The sequence below is a fragment of the Vigna unguiculata genome, chromosome 7 (assembly GCF_037176805.1).
Source record: "Vigna unguiculata cultivar grain cowpea cultivar isolate G323 ecotype 2 chromosome 7, ASM3717680v1, whole genome shotgun sequence".
NCBI lineage: Eukaryota > Viridiplantae > Streptophyta > Magnoliopsida > Fabales > Fabaceae > Vigna > Vigna unguiculata.
In genome coordinates this window covers 39,535,902-39,557,509 of record NC_140798.1, presented here as the reverse complement: position 1 = coordinate 39,557,509, position 21,608 = coordinate 39,535,902, and the positions used below count along the sequence as shown (strand labels likewise).

Here is a 21,608-nt window from a genome sequence, read left to right as displayed (position 1 = left end):
TCTATCAAACTAAAAGAAATTTATATTGCTAAATTTTATTAAACTAAATATATCATGTTGTTTGCATTTGTAACTGAAATATATCAAAATTCACAGCATTAACATATAAAATACTTGAAATTAAAAGTCACAGTTTTCTAGTAGAATCACTTGCCTAATGAAATTGGTAGATAAAGCCTATCCATCCCTACAAATAATGCATTCACTCCTTCATACTTCTTTCTAAATTTGGAAGTAATAGGGGAAGCTATAAAACGAAAGTCGGAGTTTGACTCCGGTGAAGTTTTTGGTTGCTGAGTTGAGGTAAAATAAGATAAGATTATATTCATTGTTTTATTTTTCATATCTTTTACAGAATATTTGTTAAATCATTATAAAGTGGGTTTTAGAAATGATATTCTAATACATCACCATTCACTTCACAATTTTATATTTTCAAACAAAAAAGAGAATGAAGAATAAAACAATAATATAAAGCGATGGAAAAAATTATCGATGGAATAAAAATATGAAGTGAAGGGGAAAGTGGGAGCAGCAGCCACGTGTGAGCCGAATCTACAGCTCATCAAAACATCAGGCAAAGGCAATAAAGGCGCCGCCCAATCACGAACACAACATCCTACGGAACAGACAGAAGTGTTGGAATTGGAACACAGCACTAGGCTTCTAAAACTGCGTGTACGTTATTCTCACGACCACGAAGCCGAACCTAACATCGAAGCTAAGACATGCAATGAGGTTGTTCCCCTTCGATGTGCAAATCCAGAAAGAGCACCGCCGCGACACAACCAGGAAGCAGACGAAGCACCAATTCAGATAGAAACATGACGAATTCCCCTCGTCCTCACCGGACGCAAACCCTAACATCGTCGTCGTCGAACTACGATACCTCCACCAGCGAAGTCCCCGTCACAGAATCAAGAAGCTACGTATTCGAAAACAACAACACCAATACCAATACCAACACCAATGACTTATTAGAGTGGTCAAAAACCTCTTCCATCTCAAGCCGCGCCTCTCTCTCAAGCCTCAAAGATACGCTCCCTGAAAGCCCTAACATCTACCACTTCTCAGAGATCTCCGCCGCCACCGCCAACTTCTCCGCCCCACGCCTCTCTTCCTCCTCCTGGCGCTGCCTAATCCGCCACCGCGATGTTGTTGTCTCTCGCCGCAACTTCCGCCGTCAAATCGACCTCCCGGAGCTATCCCGCCGCCTCGCCATCATCTGCCGGAGTCACCACAGCAGCCTCGTCAAGCTCCTCGGCGCCTCCGTCTCCGGCGCCGTCATCTTTCTCGTCTATGAATTTGTCCCCGGTGCCAGCCTCTCTGACTGCCTCCGCAACCGCCGGAACCCTAGCTACACCGATCTCGTCACGTGGACCTCTAGGATGCAGATCGCCTCCGACATCGCGCATGGCCTCGATTACATCCACAATTTCTCCGGTTCCGACTCCGGTTCGGGATCCGGTTCTGGTTTCGTTCATAATCACATCAAGAGTTCCAGCATTGTTATCACGGAGGATAATTTGCGCGCGAAAATCTGCCACTTCGGCTTGTCCGATCTCTGCGGCGAGGCAGTCGCCGGCGACCGTGGGGAATCAGGTGAGCGGAGGGTGAGGATCGAGGGGACGAGAGGGTATATGGCGCCGGAATTTCAGGTCAGCGGCCTAGCGACGAAGAAGACCGACGTGTACGCGTTCGGAGTGGTGGTTTTAGAGTTGCTGAGCGGGGAAGAGGCGGTGAAATTCGAATTCAACGACGACGGCAGTTATCAGAGGACGAGCGTGGTGGATACGGCGAGAGTGGCGGCTGGGGAATACGGCGGTGTAAGGAAGTGGGTGGATAGGAGGCTGAGGGATTCTTTTCCGTTGAGTGTGGCGGAGAGGATGATTCGGGTCGGATTGGACTGTGTCGGGAATGACCCGAATGAGCGACCCGACATGGGTCGGGTCTCGATTGAGGTGTCAAAGTTGTACCTGGAATCGAAGGACTGGGATCAGAAAATGGGAACCGATATTGACTTGACGGTCTCGTTGGCCCCACGGTGACGGCTTTTTGTTCTGTGGAATTTTTCTTTTCTTTTTATTTCCATTCTTTTTCACTGCACAGATTTTGATTGTAAAGAAGAAAGACATTGATGTATATAATTCACACATGTATACGATTACGAATTATGTAAAACGTTGGTGATTGAAGAAGGTACTTTTCATTGTTTGAAGAACTCAACAAATTCGGAAGGATTCTATGTTTTGTGTTTTGTTGTAGAATTTGGATTTGGATTAAAATGGCACACGTGTAATTAAGCAAACACTATCAGGAAATGTTTGACCACATTCTTTTTTATGCGGTTCCCAAAATTTAAAAAGCTTGTGATGTGAGGATACCGTCATCAAGTTCTATGAGTTTTAATGGGATTTGATATTCTTTTTCAGTCATCATTCATAATTTGGTGGCTGTGTCATTGAGTTGACGATGTGGGATAATAATAAGACATCGTTGGTAGCTTATATTTTTTTGTAATGCTTGTATCTCATGGTTCTCATATATATATATATATATATATATATATATATATATTACTCAAAGGAAAAGGTGATAAGAGGCAACTCAATGTCAAACATTTACGGATAGGAATAGAGTAAATGCAATTATTAATCGGAAGTTTCTCAAAATAAATTCAAAGCAATGACATTTGAACAACCTAAGCACTTACGATGCTACTACTTTCTGGAAAAAACTTTTTTTTTTATATTGATTACTACAACTCTAATATTGGTAAAGGCGAGGCTGTTGAAGAAAAAAAAAGGAGAAAAGGAAGATAAACGTGAATGAGGAACAAATGTGAAAACTAAAAAACAAAAAGTAGTAGTTTTCACACGTGGAGTTTATGATAACGACAGTTTGAAAAAGAGAAAGAAAATAACGTTAGTAAGGTAATTTGACGCACGAAAGAGGAGAGGGGAGAGTGAATTCAACAAGTAGGGGAGTGTAACAGTAAAGGCCTATAAGAAAAGACAGAGCCCAAAAGTCATAGAAAATAAGAAGAGCCCAAAAACGGAGAAAGTAACAGGTTTGAGCATTACCCATGGCGGCAAGGATGTTGCAGAGGCGATTCATCTCAATCTTCCCAAGACAAACCCATCACCCCATTATTCAAGGTATGTCCCCACCTTCTTTATTTTCCGATTCCTCTTCACAGTTCCGTGTCTCTCTCTGTGCGTTCTTTTAGATCCTCTTAACTCAATACTAAGCATCTTCCACCCCTTTTTTATTCTTCAATTAACCCTTTTTTTTTCACGTCTTAAGTCCTGGTTTTGAAGTTTTGAGAACTAAATTTAATTGACGGCAAATGGTAACAATTACTTGTTACTGGTTTCTGGTCTGCGGAATTGTCTTCAGTAGGGACTTTCCAAACTTCTCAAATTTGAATTTTTGAGTTTATTGTATGTTTACTTTTTCCTTTCATTGTTAATTTCTTTTGGCAATTATTTTATCCGTAGAGCTTCTCATGACTGGTTCTGAAAATTGTTGCCATTATGTTTTCAGTGATTTGTTTATTTATTTATTTGTTTATCGGAACTGAACATGGATACCTAGAGGTTATAGCAATTCGCACACGTTATGCAACTAACTGAACCGACCAGACTCTTTAGTTGTTTTCAGGGATTCTTCACAGCTTTAGTTTAATACCTTGATGGTTCTGTCTTTCTTTGTCATATCTTAACATTTTTGGGTGCATTGAAATATCTTTTTCATTTTGTTTTTGTTTTACACGAAACTTAATAAAAGTATTTTACCATTAATTAAGCAATTAGGAGGCAATAAAAGACATTTACAGCAGCACAAGTATTTACTTAATCCTAAGATACATTGGGCAACCCTTTTTAACAATAAGTGTTAATATGGAAATTGAAGCATCAGATGTTGAATAACAAATAGGTTGGTCTAAATACCTGAAAATATTCTTTTATATAGGTTATTTATTTATTATTTTTTAATTAATACAAAATCATCGAATTAGCTTTCTGCTTCTTTGATGGATTTAGTTCAAAGGAATGGAATACGCAATGAAGATTTATGCTACATGAAAGATTTTAACTCTGTATCTCCTATAATGCAAAACAGTGTTTTCTGAATGACAGGAAAAAGTGGATATTGTTAATTTTTATCTGGTGTCTCCCTCTTTGTGGCAGAATATCAGTATGTTTATGCTTAATATCTGTAGTTAAAGCCATTCTTTAATCATTCAGTTAATAGCATAGTTTATGCTATAAAAGATGAAGAGCTGTCTATTTCTCTCACTTTTTTCTCTGTGCATTACCTTGTCTGTGAGCAGAAAGTTTTTAGTATTAATGTGAATGTTGTTTACTTGCAGAATCTTCTTGGTATTCTCCTACCAGTGCAATATTAAACAGATTTGGATTCCATCAAAGGGGGGTCGCTACGAATACAAATCCAATCAAACCAGTTCGTGAAGATGTAGAAAATAGTGAAGCTGACACCTTAAAACTAAGTCCAAACCCTGATAATGTTACTACATCCATTAGTGTTAATAATACCTCCTCAGTACAGTTTTCTGCCAAGTCAAGTTTGAAGACATCTTCAAGGCATGATCTGGCCATGATTTTCACCTGCAAGGTGTGTGAAACGAGATCCATCAAGACAGTTTGTCGTGAGTCATACGAGAAAGGTGTGGTGGTGGCAAGATGTGGGGGGTGTAATAATCTTCATCTGATTGCAGATCACCTTGGATGGTTTGGTGAACCAGGAAGCGTTGAGGACTTCTTGGCTTCTCGTGGAGAAGAAGTGAAAAGAGGTTCAACTGACACACTGAATCTTACGTTGGAAGATTTAGCTGGAAGAAAACCTTGAAAGGTACAATCTCACCTAGTATGTGTTCTGCAATAGGGTGTCACAGAATAGATTATAAGTGCAAGTCATTGTAATGATAGTTGATAAGAGCAATGTTAGTGAGACACTATTTTGAGCAAAATATTTTTTATTCGTCAAAATTTCTTGAAATTACTAATTTGGAGATCTCATTTCGTATAGTTTCATGATTTTTTGTTCTTTCTGATGAACATTGTGTTCTAAAGTTAAGCTTGGGGTGATGGTAAGGTGTCTTTAACTTTGGGGCATGTGGTACCGAGGAGTGTTTGACAATTCTTAATACTGGGTAAGAACCATCAAAATATGATCCATAAAGAATGAAAATATAAGCATATGAAATCTATAAAATCTACTGTTTTGATACTTGTTTGATTGGTCTACATGCAAGAAAAACTACAAAATAATCTAAAACACTGAAAATCAGTTCACACAAAGTTATATCAGTCCTTAACATGAATTTATATATCAGTTTAAATTTGAATATTTAATAATTTTAATTAAAATTAACATTTGAATAAATTGCAAATCTTTATTTGCTTTTATTAAATAAAAGTTAGTTCTATCAAATATCATTATATACAAAAATGTAACACATAATAGTAGTAATAATACTAATTTGATGTCTATACATATTTTACTGTCTCTAACAACGTAGCATCCCTTTTCACAGATTGATAACGTATCCACGATTATAGATCACATTTACAATCAAGGGATTTTAAGTTGAGGAGACAATTCAGGAGTTTATTTTAAGAAAAACGAGAATGTTGATCATCTTAATTTTCTCCTTAATTTATTTATCAGCTTTTCAAAAATAAGTTACAGAATATTTTTCATTTTTATTAATCAATTTATAAAAAACTATTTTTAAGAAAAATTTATAAACTACTACAACTGCACCCTGAACTGGTATCATATATATATATATATATATATATATATATATATATATTATTTTTTTTCTATATTCTTTTATTTAATCAGTAGCATATTTTTTTAGTCATATTTTTTTTTCATTTTTTAAATATTTTATTTATATTTTTTGTCGAAGTATTTTATTTTATTTTATTTATGGTAATATAAAACTCAGATGAAAAGTACGAGTTTCACTTCTTTTTTTCAAATTTATTTGTTTAAATTAAATTAATTTCAATTTATAGTCTTGATAAATTGAATATATCGAATCACCGCTTATATATCAAACAGTGTATAAACATTAATAATTATACTTTCATTAGAAAAAATATATATAAAATATTAATGAAAATAATATATTAGACTAAGCATACAAACATGTTAAGTTTGATTTTAAAAATATTTATAATTAGGCATGACCGAAAAATATGTGTAAAAATAGATGTTTAATGATATAGAAATCTCTAATTACACACACAGACAATAGGTAATATAAAAAACTGAGTAAAATAATATATTTTTATAACACAAAAGGTTTAAAAAATTAAATAATGAAAGAAAAATAAATAACTTATATACCATTTTTTTTTAAAAAAAATTATAGTCCTTAAAATTCTTAAACACCAATGGTGAAGATGCAATTCAGTTAATTCAACGATAAAATAAATGACTTCTCACTTTTTTTTTGTCATTTTAATGTTTTTTTTTCTCAATTTTCCAATTTATCCTAATTTTATAAAACATATGGAATCATATGCTTATTATACATCTATTATACCAAAACCAAAATGTTTGCAAAGCATTTCTGTGTTGAATAGTTATGGTTCAATTAATAGGTATTTATCAATGATTATATATAAAGAGTTTATATATAATTATATATAAAGAGTTTATATATAGTTATATAATTATATGTAAATATAAAATGTTTATATGTAATTATATAATTACATTTAAAGATATTTTTTATGTTTATAATTTATAATTTCAATTTTATTTTTTAAAATATAATTATTTATTAAATTTTTAAAAATTAACGTTATTTTTACATATTTTATAATTTTTTTATCAATTTATCAATATTTATTTTTTTATTTTATTTTTAATAAATATAAATTTATTTTGATGATAATCTATTAAAATACAGGCAGCACAGAATAACGCATTATTTACAGTTAATATTTATAAAAACTTTCATTTTAAATTTATACATATTAAATATTTTTAATTTACAGCATTATTATTAATTTATTTTAATTGTTACTTAAAAGAACATGAAAAAATATAATACATGAATAGGCTAAAAGAATGATATTTGTAGGAATAGAAACTAATTTTTTTTTTTTATTTTATTTAACTGTTTATTGGGAGAGAGAAAAATAAAGAAACCTCTTGCGGCGTGAGAGTGGAAGAGACAGAGATAGAGTAAACCAAACCAAAACACGAAAGGCCAGACGAAGTGAGTACGAGAAATGGCATGTCGCTCTGTTATTTCATCTTCCCTTCACATGACAAACTCCATGACCGTTAAGGGTGTTCTTTCCTTCGCACCTAACCCTCCTCTGTTTCATCATCTCCCCAAAGCCGTCACCTTTGTTTCCCTTTCTGCTTCAACTAAACCTCCCACGAAGTCATTTCAAGGTTTTCTCATTTTTTCTGTTTTATTTTTACTTTTTTGGGATTTTGTAAGTCAGTTAGTTTTTCTGTTTGATGTGCTCATATATATGGAATTGTCACTTGCGTCCATTGAATGAACTTGATTTTATTTGTTGTGCCCGTGAATTGATGTTATCATTTTCGTTATTCTGGTTAAGGAGTGTGGATATTGGTATTTTTGGGGATTGGAGAAGGCAACGAGTTATTAGAAATTTAAAATTGCTGAAGAGATATAGAATGAAAAAACAGTGCAAGTGAAGGAACGAGGAGAGTGAATTTATTTTTGATGATTTTTTAGATAATCTTTTTGAGTAGGATTCTCATTTATCTTTATTTTAAATAGATAGGTTCAGTGTCATTTTATGTGACTAGTTTCGAGTTCACCATAATTTGGGTTTAACCTTGTAGTGTATGAACAATGACGCTTTTTAGCAGTCCCATTACTTATTTGCAAGTACAAATTATATTTTTGCTTTAAACTTGTGGTTGCATGATATGTTACTGCTTGCTCTAAGGTAAGATCCTCCGAAAATGATGCTTTTCTATAGCGAATTGTACTTTTGAGATACATATGGAGTGTTTAATGACATTTTTTTTGGTTTTATTGTTTTTTATTTTCAGTGAGATCGGTTGTTGGCACTACAGAAGCTGCATCAGGGTTTGATGAAATGGTTTCTGGGACTGAGAGGAAGTATTACATGCTAGGTGGTAAAGGAGGGGTTGGGAAGACAAGCTGTGCTGCTTCACTTGCTGTTAAATTTGCCAATAATGGACACCCAACTCTTGTGGTTTCCACTGATCCAGCACATTCTTTGAGTGATTCTTTTGCTCAGGTTTATTACATTTTTAACCTTATAGTTCTGATGATACTCACATGTTAGCTGCTTCAAGATCTGGTTGCCTTGCCTTGCCTAATACAAGTTTTGCAAATTGTCCACTAGGATTTGACAGGGGGAGCATTGGTGCCAGTGGAAGGACCTGACTATCCACTTTTTGCCCTCGAAGTAAGCTAACATTTGTTGTAGAATGAATTAGCTTATAGTTAGTATCCAGTTTACTTGATGGCATAATTGGTATTTTTGTGGGAATAATTGTATACCATTTATTAGATTACCACTCTCCACTTATTTAAGTTTGTAGGTCCTTACTTCGTTTTCAGATAAACCCTGAGAAATCTAGGGAAGAGTTTCGAAATGCTGCTCAAAAAAATGGTGGAACTGGGGTCAAAGATTTCATGGATGGCATGGGTCTTGGAATGATTGCAGACCAGGTAAAGATTTATTGATATGTTCTCAACATTTCTTGTTATGTGTGTATTTTCACAGTTACACTGAATTTTCACAGGGTGATGAATTTTCTTAAAGCAATTTTTTTTTTATCAGAAGTCTAAACCATAATTCTGTATACTATCAACCTGCCATGATATTGACTCTAACGTGTGTCCTCTTAGAAAGCCCGATTAACCTTTAAGGACTGACTAAGTTGAACTTTAGGCACTAAAATATGAATGGAGAAAAGAACAATGTCACATACTGATAAAAGCCTTGATCAGGCTTGTAGGAATGAGTAGATTTTTCCGCTCAAGCTTCAAAGCACACAAGAATGGTCAAGGGAAAGAACCTTGCACCTGTAGAAGGTTTGGTTGGTTTCTTGGTGTGTTTGAATCAGGGTGGAGTGAGTCTCGACTCTAAGAGGTGTATGAATGTGTTAAGTTCGGTCAAGGTGTATGGAAGCTTGGTTCTTGATGGGTTCTTGGAAGAGTTTTAGAAGAAAGCTCTGGTTGTTTGTTGTTGGAAGGGTTTTAGAATCCTTAAGTTTTTTTGGTTTGATGAAGGTCCTCCTCAAGCTATTTAGCCTTGCTTCTAGACAGGACACCCCTAGAAGCTCTTGTTATGTCTTGAACTCTCTTCTTCCTTTTTTGGTTCTTAGTCATGCTTCTTGCTGTTATTCCTCCTTGTGTTGGTTCCTCTTAATCCATGATCACATCACACACACAGGATTTATAATCTAATAGCATTTTGCATCTAAATCAATCTGAACACCAATGACAGCTTCTGTTAGAATGAGTATTTAACAAACTCCACTGCTTGATTGAAGCAATGCATCATGGAGTCCCACATCACCCAAGTTTGATTTCTGCGCAACAAAGTCAGTGGAAACTAACATGCAGTATTCTGTTAAAATAATTAAAAAATATTTCCATTAAATTACTTGCCTTTTGCTGTTTAATATTTATATATTCATGTTATGCAACTAAACATTTTTTTAACTAAGAAATGCTCAAAGATAATTGGTTCTACTTCAGAATAAGCTTGCTTCTCTAAGACAGGTTCTTATGTATTTTTGTTGCAATAGTTGGGAGAGCTAAAACTGGGAGAACTTCTGGATTCACCTCCTCCTGGGCTGGATGAAGCTATTGCGATCTCCAAGGCATGCATTTTATGTGCTGTGTACATTTATTTCGTTGCTAATTATTCATGTAACTATTCCTTTTTGGTTCTACTAACAATTTAAAGCCTTTAGTCAGGTTATGCAATTTCTTGAATCACAGGAATATAGCATGTTTACTCGAATAGTATTTGACACTGCACCTACGGTAAGCAAAAAACTGATAGTTATGTATTTCAGATCACCTTTTGTATTTTAGCCTTACATTGTAGGATTGACCATGTTCCTGATCAGGGTCATACATTACGGTTGTTGTCCTTGCCCGATTTCTTGGATGCATCTATTGGCAAGATACTAAAGGTAAGACTACTGAATTTAATCCTATGAAACTCCTCCCCAATAGAATTGAGTTGATTCACTTGTTTTAGAAGCTGATATTTACAGTAATGAACTTCATAACCCTATGCAATGCGAGAACTTGTTCCAATTTTTAAATAAAATGATTATGTTCTTTATATATAATAATGTGATGCAAATTGCCCTGCCACTCAACCAGTTTTGAGTAGGTTATCTGTGAAGATGTCTTGAACACTTCTTCCCTATAATATTCTAAAATTTTTTTTTTGCATATATATATATATATATATATATATATATAGACACACACATAAAATAGCTAAATAACATGAAATAATTAAATAAGATAGACTAGAAACATCCCACTAATCAATGATAATGATAAAATAAACAAATAAATAAGTATAAGAATGATAAATGTCTTTTTCCCTTTACTAAGGTATTTGGAGAATAATAAAAATTTGATACAGCTTTACTCAAATTTTATTGCTCACAATTCTCGCATAAAGTTCTCCGCTCTTTAAATTTCTGTATTTCGTTTTTTGCTTAATTGAAGGGAGGGATCATGTCCTTTTTAGGCCAATTGCACATGGTTGCTTTTGGTTGAAATTTAATTTGATTTTTGACTTGGTTTTCATTCATACTTGATTTTTTGGATCTCTCATTTGAAAGTGATAAGCTTTGAGAAGAATAAGCTCTGCTAGCTGATCACTTCTCTCTCTTTTCTTTTGTAATTTTAACTTTTGTTAATCAACTGTTTTTGTGATTTTTTTTGTTCTTATATTTATTAAATAGTTTTTTTTTATGTTCTTTTACCTATATAATACATTTTAGGAATTTTAAAAATATCTATATTACCTAATAATGTGATTAAAACATTGTATTGTATGGAAAAATATTGTGCTATAAGTTTGGAATGTTGCAATGTTTATCAGATCGTGCTTGGAAACTGTTCCAATTCTACATTTCTCCATCTTCCTCGTTTTTTCTCTTTCCTTTCCCAATTTATGTTTGTGCAAATGCATCCCAGTATTTCAAGTGTAAATTTGAATATTCTTTTCATGAAAGATTTAAATCTGATATCTTTATACCCAACATGCAATCTATCAAGGAGCAAAAAGAATAAATTGTTGAAAATTGTCTTTTGAGAGTATTCACAATTTCTCTTCTCTGCCCCCTAAGCATTATGTAATATGTCTGATTCCTTGCCAGATTTCACCAAATGTTTAGGGGAAGTAAGTGGTTGACCAAAATGATGCATCACATGATCATATTTAATCTTCCTTCTTCAAAGTGAACAGTCAGAAATAATCTTTATCATAATTGATACCAATTATTCTTCTGCAGCTAAGACAAAAGATTGCGTCTGCTACATCAGCAATTAAATCTGTGTTTGGGCAAGAAAATACCCAACAGAATGCTGTAAGATTTATTTATACCTGGGATTACTGTTGCGTTCAGTTTCATCTTAATATGCTCACACACATTTGTTATACTAAATTGTGCAGGCTGACAAATTGGAGAAACTTAGGGAGAGAATGTTAAAAGTGCGCGAACTTTTTCGTGACACAGATTCAACTGAATTTGTCATTGTTACAATCCCCACGGTATGATTTATAAAATTCTTTCCACAATTGACTAATATGTGAATGACTGGTGTGTATAACGATATAATGATGAATTGATGTATACTGTTGTGTGACCAACCCTACTAAAAATATTAAAGGACTACAACTTTCAGCTATATTTGCTGTCAGGTGTGGTGTAGGGCTAGGAATTGGTAGCTAGTATGAAAAAGAATGTTACATTTTTGGGAATGCCATATTTGTCAAATTAGAAAGAACGACCCTCTCCTGTTCCAGTTTATTGTGTCTTTCAGTGAAATTATTTCCTGTGCACGTTGATTATTGCCTTTCCCTTCCACTGTCTCTGTGTGTCCACTAACATTTTCCTATTTAAATAATTGAAATCTTGAAGTAGAAGGAAGACTGGAGTGTTGGACAAAAGCTTTGGGTTTCAATTCAAAAGAATACGATTGAGGGGTATCAAAATTCTGTTAAATGTAACCAAGATAAATTGTTCGGGTTGGTTTACCTTTTGGCTCGCAGTAAAGAAGAAGATAAGTTGAAAAATGAAAGAAAGAATGTGTTGGGCATCTATACTGGATATTTTGATCTCCAATTTCCTGAGTGAAATGGAACTGGATCTATCTAATCTTATTGCAAGAACTACTTTCACTATAAGAATCAAATATTCAATTATTAAAATAAAAAATGAATCCACTATATAAGTTTGGCTTTTTATTTTTTATTTTTCTCTTTTGTGAATGTACATGTGATGGAAAATGATTGTTGAATAGTTGTGATGCTGAAGCTTCATAGTGATGCCTAACCTGATTTATTAAAAAAAAAAGTCAGTTTGGCTTTTGAACAAAATATCGTCAATTAATTGGTGTAGCCACATTTACTAGGCAAAGGTTTTCGTGGTTGTTGTAGTTTACTGAATGAATGTTAGATAGCTTTAATACTACATTTCTTAATCGTTGATATTTGTGTCTTTACTCCCCAAAGGTGATGGCAGTTAGCGAATCATCTAGATTGAGTGCTTCCCTTAAGAAGGAAAGTGTTCCTGTGAAGAGACTGGTTGTCAACCAAATTCTTCCACCGTCTCCATCTGATTGCAAGTTTTGTGCTATGAAAAGAAAGGTAATTTTAACCGTTTTCTCTTTAATTTTTGCATGGATTTCATCTGAGTGGTTAGCTACATTGTAATCCTGTTCCACTTGGTGTAGCACTGAACCATATTCAATTTGAATGATATACTCATCTGGGATAGTTCAGGGTATTCATTGAACTATCTAATGAATAACTAAGCTATTTGATAAAACCTTAAAAGAGAAAGGGAGAATACCTGTGTCTTGAACTTGCGGTTTTTTTTATTTTGAGGATGACAAATTTTTACCGTACTATGAAAACTTTTCAGGATCAGATGCGTGCTCTTGATTTAATTCAGAGTGATCCAGAACTTTCCAGCTTATTGATGATCCAAGCACCACTCGTTGATGTTGAGATAAGAGGTGTTCCGGCTCTCAAATTTCTCGGTGACATTATTTGGAAATGACTTGCACACGTATCAAGCTATGATTAGGTAATTTGCTATTTTTAAATCATTTTGTCACAGCATTTTTAGAATCAAATCATATAGTTTATGATTATTTTTGACCGAATCATATGGTTTATAATTACGCTGAAATTTGAATTTCTTCATTGTTAGGTTAAATTTAGGAATTTGCTGAAGCTGGCCGCTGGTCACATGAGATCACATCAAGGCTATTTATGTAACGAAAGCTACAAAGCAGATGAGATCGCACTAGGCACTGCCTTCCAATATTTACAAGCTAGAGTTTCGAAACATGAAAACTTTTTGGTTTTCACGTTTTTTCACGTTATAAATCATCTTGTATCTGCACTATTTTTTTTAGCTTGCCCACATTTGGGTCTTTTAGGCAGCCATAATGATTTTTATGTTTTTAATTGTTAAGAGAACGATATTCTTGATACACTCACCAAACAATATATAAGAAAAGTTCGAATGATCTTCATTATTTTCAAATATGGGTGTTTATGAAACGAACTGTAAAATTCAACAATTAATAGCAACGAAAATTAACATTACTAGAATACAAAAACACAGCCAGAAGAGGTGGACATGCAACTATGACATGACTAATTGATCACATCGAACATGCATAGTTAGCCAAAAACCAATATCATCCCCAAAAAAATTATCGGACATTCTAAAAATCATGAGAATTTGTACAACTCAGGTTTGTAATGTAAGAGGTAAAATTCGATGGCCTGAAGTTTGGTAGAACCTTACTTCTTTCGGAAGGTTACCATGCAGAAAAATGCTATAGCTCGACCAATTACACCCATAAAAATGAGGATGGATATGCACAAACTCCAATCATGAAGATTGTAGCCACTTTTCAAAAGTGAACCACAACGAGTTATGAGCCACACCCCCTGATACCTGTACAATGAAATTAACTGTATATTCAGCATGCGGATTCGAATGAGTGTTAACTATTAACAAGATATATTTCAAAAATTTTAGAGGATTCATCATTTGCATTAAGGATTTGTTTCTTCAAGCGGTTTATTTACCTTTCAGCATTTGCAACAACAAATGCTTGTAAAGCCCACTTAGAGTAGCATAAATTAGCTAAATCCTTCAAAATTTTACTATCGTTTGGTTGTGTTGCAACGAGAGTTAAAACCACGGGAAGAAGTACTGACCACTGCAAAAAACATAAATGTTTTAGAATAATGACGCGAGTAGTATTTAATTGGGATTAGTAAAAGTTTTATACTTACTAGCTGGGCAGCACCAGGTTCAAAAAATATGGACAGTGCATATGCTATACCAGTAACACAGTACACAAGACAAAGCAGCACAATATAATTATCTGCAAAAGTTGATCTCGGATTGGTGAAGAAATAGAACATAGAAAGGTACACCACAGGCTTGATCACTGTATTGAAATGATCTATGGTGTCTTTAGAGAGAAAATAAGCCAAGCTGCTCATGCCAGAATCACTCTCCCTCCAGTAGTGTAATTTTTCCAAGGAAAATGATCTCAAGGCCGCTATTTTGCACAAAAGAGCTGAAATTTACAACAATGGATAAGGATAAAGATGATCACGTGAATGCTAGGGAGATTATTTGCAATGATATTCATATGACTTACATACTGCAATCACCGTATAGGTGTAACCAGCAGCACCAAATGTTTGCTCACTGCCTTTTGTAAGAGATCCTAAGCAGGCTCCAGCAAGTAACAAAATAAGATAATCTATGGCTTGCATCCTAGCTTCTCGTAACCGCTGCTTCCCAACCCTGAAATAACATTAGCATGGAGTAAGAACCATAAACTAACAATTATCTGATTTAAGCAAGACATCAGGAAAATATGATGACTTACCGTATAAGAAAATACTTATATTGCTTGAAAAGGCCAGGAGTTTTTCGGTCAGATAAATCCTTGGATTTAAAAAAATTGTGTCTTATCTTCTCCCCACTGAGTTCCACATTGTTTCTCATGTCTCGCCATAATTCTCCAGCAAATGTTTTGTCTGCATGACTGGATCCATGGGGATCAATTTCACTAGCTGAATTTACACTGTGTGACATATCATATTGAACTGCATTCTGCCTCATATCAAGAGGTATTGGATATCCGTTATGAAGCATCCATCTAACTGGCAGGTCCTTGTAACTCAGTCCTGAGCTTCCACCAGGTGTTGTCAGGCCCTCCAAAATGTCAATGAAGTAATCTGGAGGATTAATCCGCTCTGGAATGTTCATCCCCAAACCTAAAAAGTATTCTTCAACTTTCTTTGCAGATCCGTGATACACAGTAAGACCACCTTTTCCCAGAAGTATAAGGTCATCAAACATCTTGTACAAAGCATAGCTGAAGCAGAAGGTTACAGCCGTTAAAAATGAAAGGGATACTAGTGTTACTGTCAACCAATCCATATTTTATATGTATTCAAGTTATGATAATAAATCTGTCTCAATTCAAGGAAAAAAACGTACAGAAGAATGAGATATGCACATCACAATGTGGTATCAAAGCCCATTAATCATGCTAAGAATGAGATAAAACTCTTGTACACTAAATGGCACTGGCAGCTGAAAAAGAAAAGAGCAGAAAACTTTACCTGGGTTGGTGAACCACCATGCAAATGTTCACTCCCTCAAGAGCTTCGCGTCTTAGTGCTCTTAGAAGCAGCTGAGAAGATGCACTGTCTAAGCCAGACGTGGGTTCATCTAAGATCAATAGTGAAGGTTCCATAACCATTTCCAATCCAACATTTACACGCTTCCTTTGACCTCCAGAGATCCCTCGCTTTTCCACGGTTCCAACCAACGAATTACGCACTGATTGAAGCCCCAAGAATTCAATAACTCTTTCGACAACCAGAACTTTTTCTGGTTTTGACAAGTCAACAGATAGCCTTTCACAAAAGTTCATTAAAATTAGGCATAAGTATAAGAAGACAAGCAAGGCTAAGACGAGAGAAATCTAATATCATTTTTAGGATATATAGCTATTAAAATGTCAAACAATGTGATGTACCTGCACTGTGCACTGAACCAGAGATTCTCTTCCACTGTTAGGTTTCCATGAACTACATCATCTTGTGGCACAAAGCCAGTAATTTTCTTAAAGGAATGGATTGATTCATTCCTTCCATTTATAAGAATTGAACCAGTGACCGAGCATCCTAATGCCTTTCCAGCTAGAGCTGAAAGAAATGTTGTCTTGCCTGCCCCTGATGGACCCATGACAGCAGTTATGCGGCCAGGTTTAATTTTCCCAGTAACATATCTCAATATATGCTTGTTTTGAGCTTTCAATGTTAGAGTCAGATCCTTGAAAGAAATTTCAATTAAAGGCCTTTTCCTTCTTTCAGTGTTTGTAGCCATTTTAATTACCCCCGAGAAGGTAAGCTTCTTGTTTTCTTGTTGCTGAGCTTTCTCTTTTTCTAGCTGAGAATATGCATACTTAAAAATTTGGCTATGAGTATGTGGTTGTTTTCCCTTTGACACATTTGCTGAGATACTTCTACCTCTAGTTTCTACTTCTGTATTAATGTTGTCTTCAATATCAGGATCATTTTCAATTTCTTGTATTATCTGCATCAGACCACTGGGTTCTTTTCCCTTTTTATTTGTTGCCACAGATGAACTTGCAACCATGCTTGAAGTTGTAGGTCGTGAATGTGACAACAACTCAACCTCTGCTTCAGAATTTGCTTGTGCCAGAATTTTAACTTTTTCCAGATTTGCTGCATCCTTCTTGAAGGTGCGAGATAGTTGAGCTTGCAGCCCCATTGCACCCTTCTTAGTTGCATCTTTTGCAAATTGCCATCTTTGGCGCGCATTTGCAGTCTTCCTTGCACTTCTAGCTGCTGCTTCTCTAGATTTGGCCACTCTTCTTTCCCTAGTAGTGAGAACTTGGTCAGAACAATTGTAAATAATGAGTAGCAAAGTACTCAAAGCAGCCTGCATAAGCAGTTAAAGAGTGTTAACTTCCACATGGTCTCTGTGTGTGCACATGTTTCTATTTACGTTTCTCAACATGACATTGTACTAAGAATTGACCATGAACTAAAATACGACTTCGACTTTTCAGTGATGTAGATCAAAGGAAAGGAAGAAATCTATGAAGAGAGACTGAAAGATGGATATAAAGAGAACAGGTAAAAAGTTTAGTTCTAAACTCAAATGTTTAGTTCTCGGGAAATTGAAGTCAAGGAAAATTTTCAGTTCTCAACTCAAATGTTTATTTCTCTACAAATCAAATTACTTAGCTATTCTCCAGTTAAATTTGGAAAAACAAATACTAAATTTCTTAAAGTGCTAAATAACTCCCAATTTATTAAAGTGCACTAATATTAAAACCAAAATTACAAAATTACCATAACAATTAAATTCCAACCAATTCAACTATATTCATTGTTGTGTAGTTCTCTAAAAATCAAAGTACTAAGCCATCCCTCCAGTTAAATTTAGAAAAACAAAATGCTAAGTTGCTTAAAGTACTAATAACTCCCAATTTATTAAAGTACACTAATATTAAAACCCAAATTATTAAATTCCCATAACAATTAAATTCCAACCAATGCAACTATATATCATTATTTCAATTCCATATATTTGGGTTCAGAAATAACTTACAATGAGCATAATTCCATATGCACGCATATTTTGGGTTGCTGTGTTTGAATTACATGAACTCAACTTGAAGCATCCTACAAGATAATCAGTAAATGGTCATATGTACTCTGCATATATACAGTCAGAAATTGATCAGTAAATATGAAACTTGAATGATGCTGCAAGAATTCAAACTTCATAGTATCTTACTTTTCTCGGATGTGGAACCCATCCTGCAGTAATGTCTGAAATTTCAAGGGAAAATGTTAACGAACTTCCCAACAATGAAACAGTCTAACAAGTATACCAAGAAATTAACTAAATTGGTCCTGTCTAGTCAAGATAAGCAAAAGCTTAACGTATTCCATTGCAACTATGCAAGATCACTATTAAAAAGCTTTAACCACTTCTTTTTACTTTTTGGAATAGTTATAAATCCTCTTAATAATATTTCCAATTATCAAATGAAGACAGCATTAGATGCTTTCCATGCTGCCAAGATGTAAAATGCATATTTGTTCATTTAATACAGTATTTTATTAAATATGAGGAGAATGCTTCAAGAGGATATATCAAAACTGTTCCTTCTAGAACCCAAATTTGATAGAGTATAGTCATAAAGTTTTGGAGCAAAATAATACCCACTACTGCAAGAAATTATTTTTGTGGTTGTTGGACAATACGATCCAGCTGAGCAAAATATGTCACTACTGCTACTAACGTCAGCCCAAACATTTGCTCCACCACAGGTATGGTTTGGCTGCATTGGAGGCAGCTGATAAAGATATCTGCAGAAATATATTTCTTCATTAATTTCATAACAGAAAGCAACAAATCAATGAAAAATATCAAATCTTTGATCCAGAATGAGAACTCACGGTTCACATACGCCAGTTGTTTTATTGAGTTTAGCAAGAGGGCAATAGGAACCTAGAGGGCATGCTTCAAGAACAATGTTGCATAGGCCGAAAAAGACATAATACAAGCATCAGAGACAGTTTTTAAGATACATACATCGACAACGGCTAGTTTTATTATAATTGATGTCAATATGCTATAATAATATTGGCTTTTCATTGCAGAAGTTACACATGAAGCACACTCACTAGTACAAGATATATTTCCAAATATAAGAATTACACAGAACAAATATAAATCTTTGAATAAATTCTTTGTTAAATCTTTACAGTTAAAAAGTGCCAAACAGCATGTAGATGCTTAAAAGATTAATTAAAAGTTGCTAAAAAAGCTATTTGCAGTCATCTTGGTAAAAATACAAATTAAAGATTCTCAGTCAGTGTACTTACGTATCATGCATGTGATACCATGAGGACAAAAAAAGCCTTCACAACATGGTTGACAGTTTGAAGTTCTTGCAGGTATCTCCTTGGAATTTTTAAGATCAACCTTGTGGCTTGAGAGATCACTACAGGCCCATCCTGGCTCACAACCAGAGACCCACGAGGTTAAATTGCAGTTCTTGTTAGGCTTTAAATAATTGGCACTTACAGATTTCCCCAATAAACTATCCAAGAAAAACTTCACTTCTGCCGCTGTGCACAAACGTTTTGCAATATCTCCTGTTACATCATCAGAGTCCAAAACATAAGAAGAAGAGTTGTCTCATGACACAAACAGATTTCTTGTATTCAAAGAAAAGTAAAATGATGTTCCTTCCCTCATCCAGTCACCTCTGTCGTAGCAAGAAACACTTTCTTTTCCCCAGACCCCACTTTTACTATTACAGGATGAAATGAAAAACAGTGATCTAAGTTATAGAATACAAACAAGACACAATTATAAAAGATGGCTAGTAGAAAATAATGAGGACCTTCTGTTAACAGTGAACAATATAGTCAAAGCATAACTCATGAACTCCATGTTTGTCTATAAAGAATTCAGAGAAGAGAAATTCTGAAATCTGTAAAATGTATTGTAATGTTGAATATAGAGTTACAGCACTCAAGTATATATACAACCTGATAGCTTGATTTATAAGCTAGTCAGTTAAGATTTAACTGTTTTATAACAGACTCCAACTGTCCCAATAGAATAACAGCTGGCTAACTAACTATTAGTTTTAACATACTATTTAATAAAGTGAATATGATACTAAAAAAATCCTAACATTAAACAGTTTTGTACTAACTATAATTTATCCCTCTCAAAGTTACATCCATGAGTTATAACCCATATATCTATAATATTCATCCTCACAGACCAATCAAGTTCTACAAATTTCTGTTTCCTTGGATCTATGAACTTGCCCAATCAGATTTTCTAGCTAAATCATGAACATGTTGGTTGGCTGCTGAGAAACATAAGGTAACTGTAAGAAATGATTAAGAGAAAAGAAAAAAAGGTATATTTTTAACCTCTAGTCTTCTTAATGCAAGATGCCAAGAAGTCCAGATCGGTTGAAAAATTAAATGCTTGATTCCAATCAGCATCCCTGAAAAAAGTAAAATCCCGTTTCACAATCAAATTTAAATGTATCTTATAAGACAATTCAACTTCTTCTTTTCTTTTAAATTTTACATGGAACTAAATCTGGGAGCCACAACCCGTAGAATAATTTCACATGATTAGCTTCAACATCAACTGCATTTCTCACTAAAATGTCCATCATATCAAATGAACGCAATGAAACGATTCTTTTGAGTGTTCCTCTAGCAAACCAAGTGATACACATAAAAAATACAACACTGATTCTAACCATCACAACAATGCTAGCAATCACTGTGACAACGCAAACTGATCTATCCGTTCATCCTGGTAATAAAACTGTCTATTGTCTATCCATCCACGCCAGCACACCAGGTTGCAAAAATAACCACATAGATGGAAAAAATGGTATATAGTATAATAAAAAATTATTAAAAGCGAGAAACTCACGGATCTTTGACACAGAAAGTGGACTCTCTGCTAATTTCCTGGCTGATGATTGATGTCAAATTGGATATTTGACTATACACAAGCTGAGTGACGAGGGGAAGAACAGCAGGGCTATCAATTTGGTCATAGTCATTCATTTGTTGGCACTGCAACTGCGTCATCCAGAGGAACAAGCTGAAAAGCACAATGGGCACCCACAAAGGCTTTGAGTTGGTGCTCCACCTACACATTTTGGAGTGACCCCAAAGGTTGAAAATGAATAGAACAGAGCCTATTGGCACTCTACAGCAAAAGGGTTTTGAGCTTCTGCTTCAAGGAATGCCATGCCATGATGGGAACATAGCAATAGAAAAGAGAGATTGAGAAAGAAGTGATTTTGTAGTGGTGGGTCCCGCCAAAGGGACAGTCGTGACACCACGTTCGAACGAGGTTTTGTATAAATCTGTTTAATACATTGAGAAGACAAGTATTATAGTATTATAGTGTACAAAAAAGAAAGACATTCCGTTAATTTAGCCTCGAGTTTTGGTTAAAATGTCAGATTTTCAATTCAGAAAGGAATCTACTCTTTCAGGATCTCAATTTCTACTTACTTATAAGCGACCCAGTAAGACTAAACATGTTTAAAATCAAATGAAGTTATTTGTATAAACAAAACCATAAGAAAATCATATTTACAGAAATTATATTAAAATAAGAATTATTTTTATGGGTTAACTATATAACGAAATTGGAATTTGTTTTTCTCTTAAGATTCATAAAAAATCCGCTTTTTATAT

The 21,608-nt window shown here is 34.4% G+C and overlaps 4 protein-coding genes across 6 annotated transcripts; 3 read left to right on the top strand and 1 right to left on the bottom strand.

The window, feature by feature from the left end:
- The first annotated feature begins 513 nt into the window (after nt 1–513).
- Nucleotides 514–2,230, top strand: LOC114190074 (protein LYK5-like). Its single transcript, XM_028078839.2, has one exon. The coding sequence runs from the start codon at nt 753–755 to the stop codon at nt 2,046–2,048; it is 1,296 nt and encodes a 431-aa protein (XP_027934640.2). The 5' UTR covers nt 514–752; the 3' UTR covers nt 2,049–2,230.
- Nucleotides 2,231–3,001: 771 nt separating this feature from the next.
- Nucleotides 3,002–5,051, top strand: ZR3 (Zim17-type zinc finger protein). The gene is made up of 2 exons (XM_028079411.2): nt 3,002–3,158; nt 4,376–5,051. Exons 1-2 carry the CDS (start codon nt 3,086–3,088, stop codon nt 4,870–4,872), a joined length of 570 nt encoding a protein of 189 aa, XP_027935212.2. The 5' UTR covers nt 3,002–3,085; the 3' UTR covers nt 4,873–5,051.
- A 2,126-nt stretch (nt 5,052–7,177) lies between these two features.
- Nucleotides 7,178–13,818, top strand: LOC114191532 (ATPase GET3B-like). The gene is made up of 12 exons (XM_028080751.2): nt 7,178–7,446; nt 8,083–8,294; nt 8,403–8,465; nt 8,621–8,731; nt 9,817–9,891; nt 9,989–10,057; nt 10,144–10,209; nt 11,554–11,628; nt 11,715–11,813; nt 12,777–12,911; nt 13,189–13,353; nt 13,480–13,818. Exons 1-11 carry the CDS (start codon nt 7,278–7,280, stop codon nt 13,324–13,326), a joined length of 1,212 nt encoding a protein of 403 aa, XP_027936552.2. The 5' UTR covers nt 7,178–7,277; the 3' UTR covers nt 13,327–13,353; nt 13,480–13,818.
- An 8-nt stretch (nt 13,819–13,826) lies between these two features.
- On the bottom strand, nt 13,827–21,225 carry LOC114191531 (ABC transporter G family member 28-like). Of its 3 annotated transcripts, XM_028080750.2 has the most exons (15): nt 20,830–20,893; nt 20,310–20,386; nt 19,444–19,672; nt 19,242–19,373; nt 18,813–18,876; nt 18,576–18,722; nt 18,145–18,179; nt 17,956–18,029; nt 16,352–17,280; nt 15,933–16,229; nt 15,191–15,682; nt 14,957–15,105; nt 14,583–14,872; nt 14,373–14,506; nt 13,827–14,238 (listed from the first exon to the last, which is right to left on the bottom strand). In XM_028080750.2, the coding sequence occupies exons 4-15, from the start codon at nt 19,246–19,248 to the stop codon at nt 14,082–14,084; spliced, it is 2,775 nt and encodes a 924-aa protein (XP_027936551.2). In that variant the 5' UTR covers nt 19,249–19,373; nt 19,444–19,672; nt 20,310–20,386; nt 20,830–20,893; the 3' UTR covers nt 13,827–14,081. The 3 variants fall into 3 exon arrangements, with proteins under 3 accessions (XP_027936551.2, XP_027936547.2, XP_027936548.2); XM_028080746.2 differs by having other exon boundaries at nt 19,242–19,514; nt 20,830–21,225; XM_028080747.2 differs by having other exon boundaries at nt 19,242–19,672.
- Between the last annotated feature and the right edge of the window lie 383 nt (nt 21,226–21,608).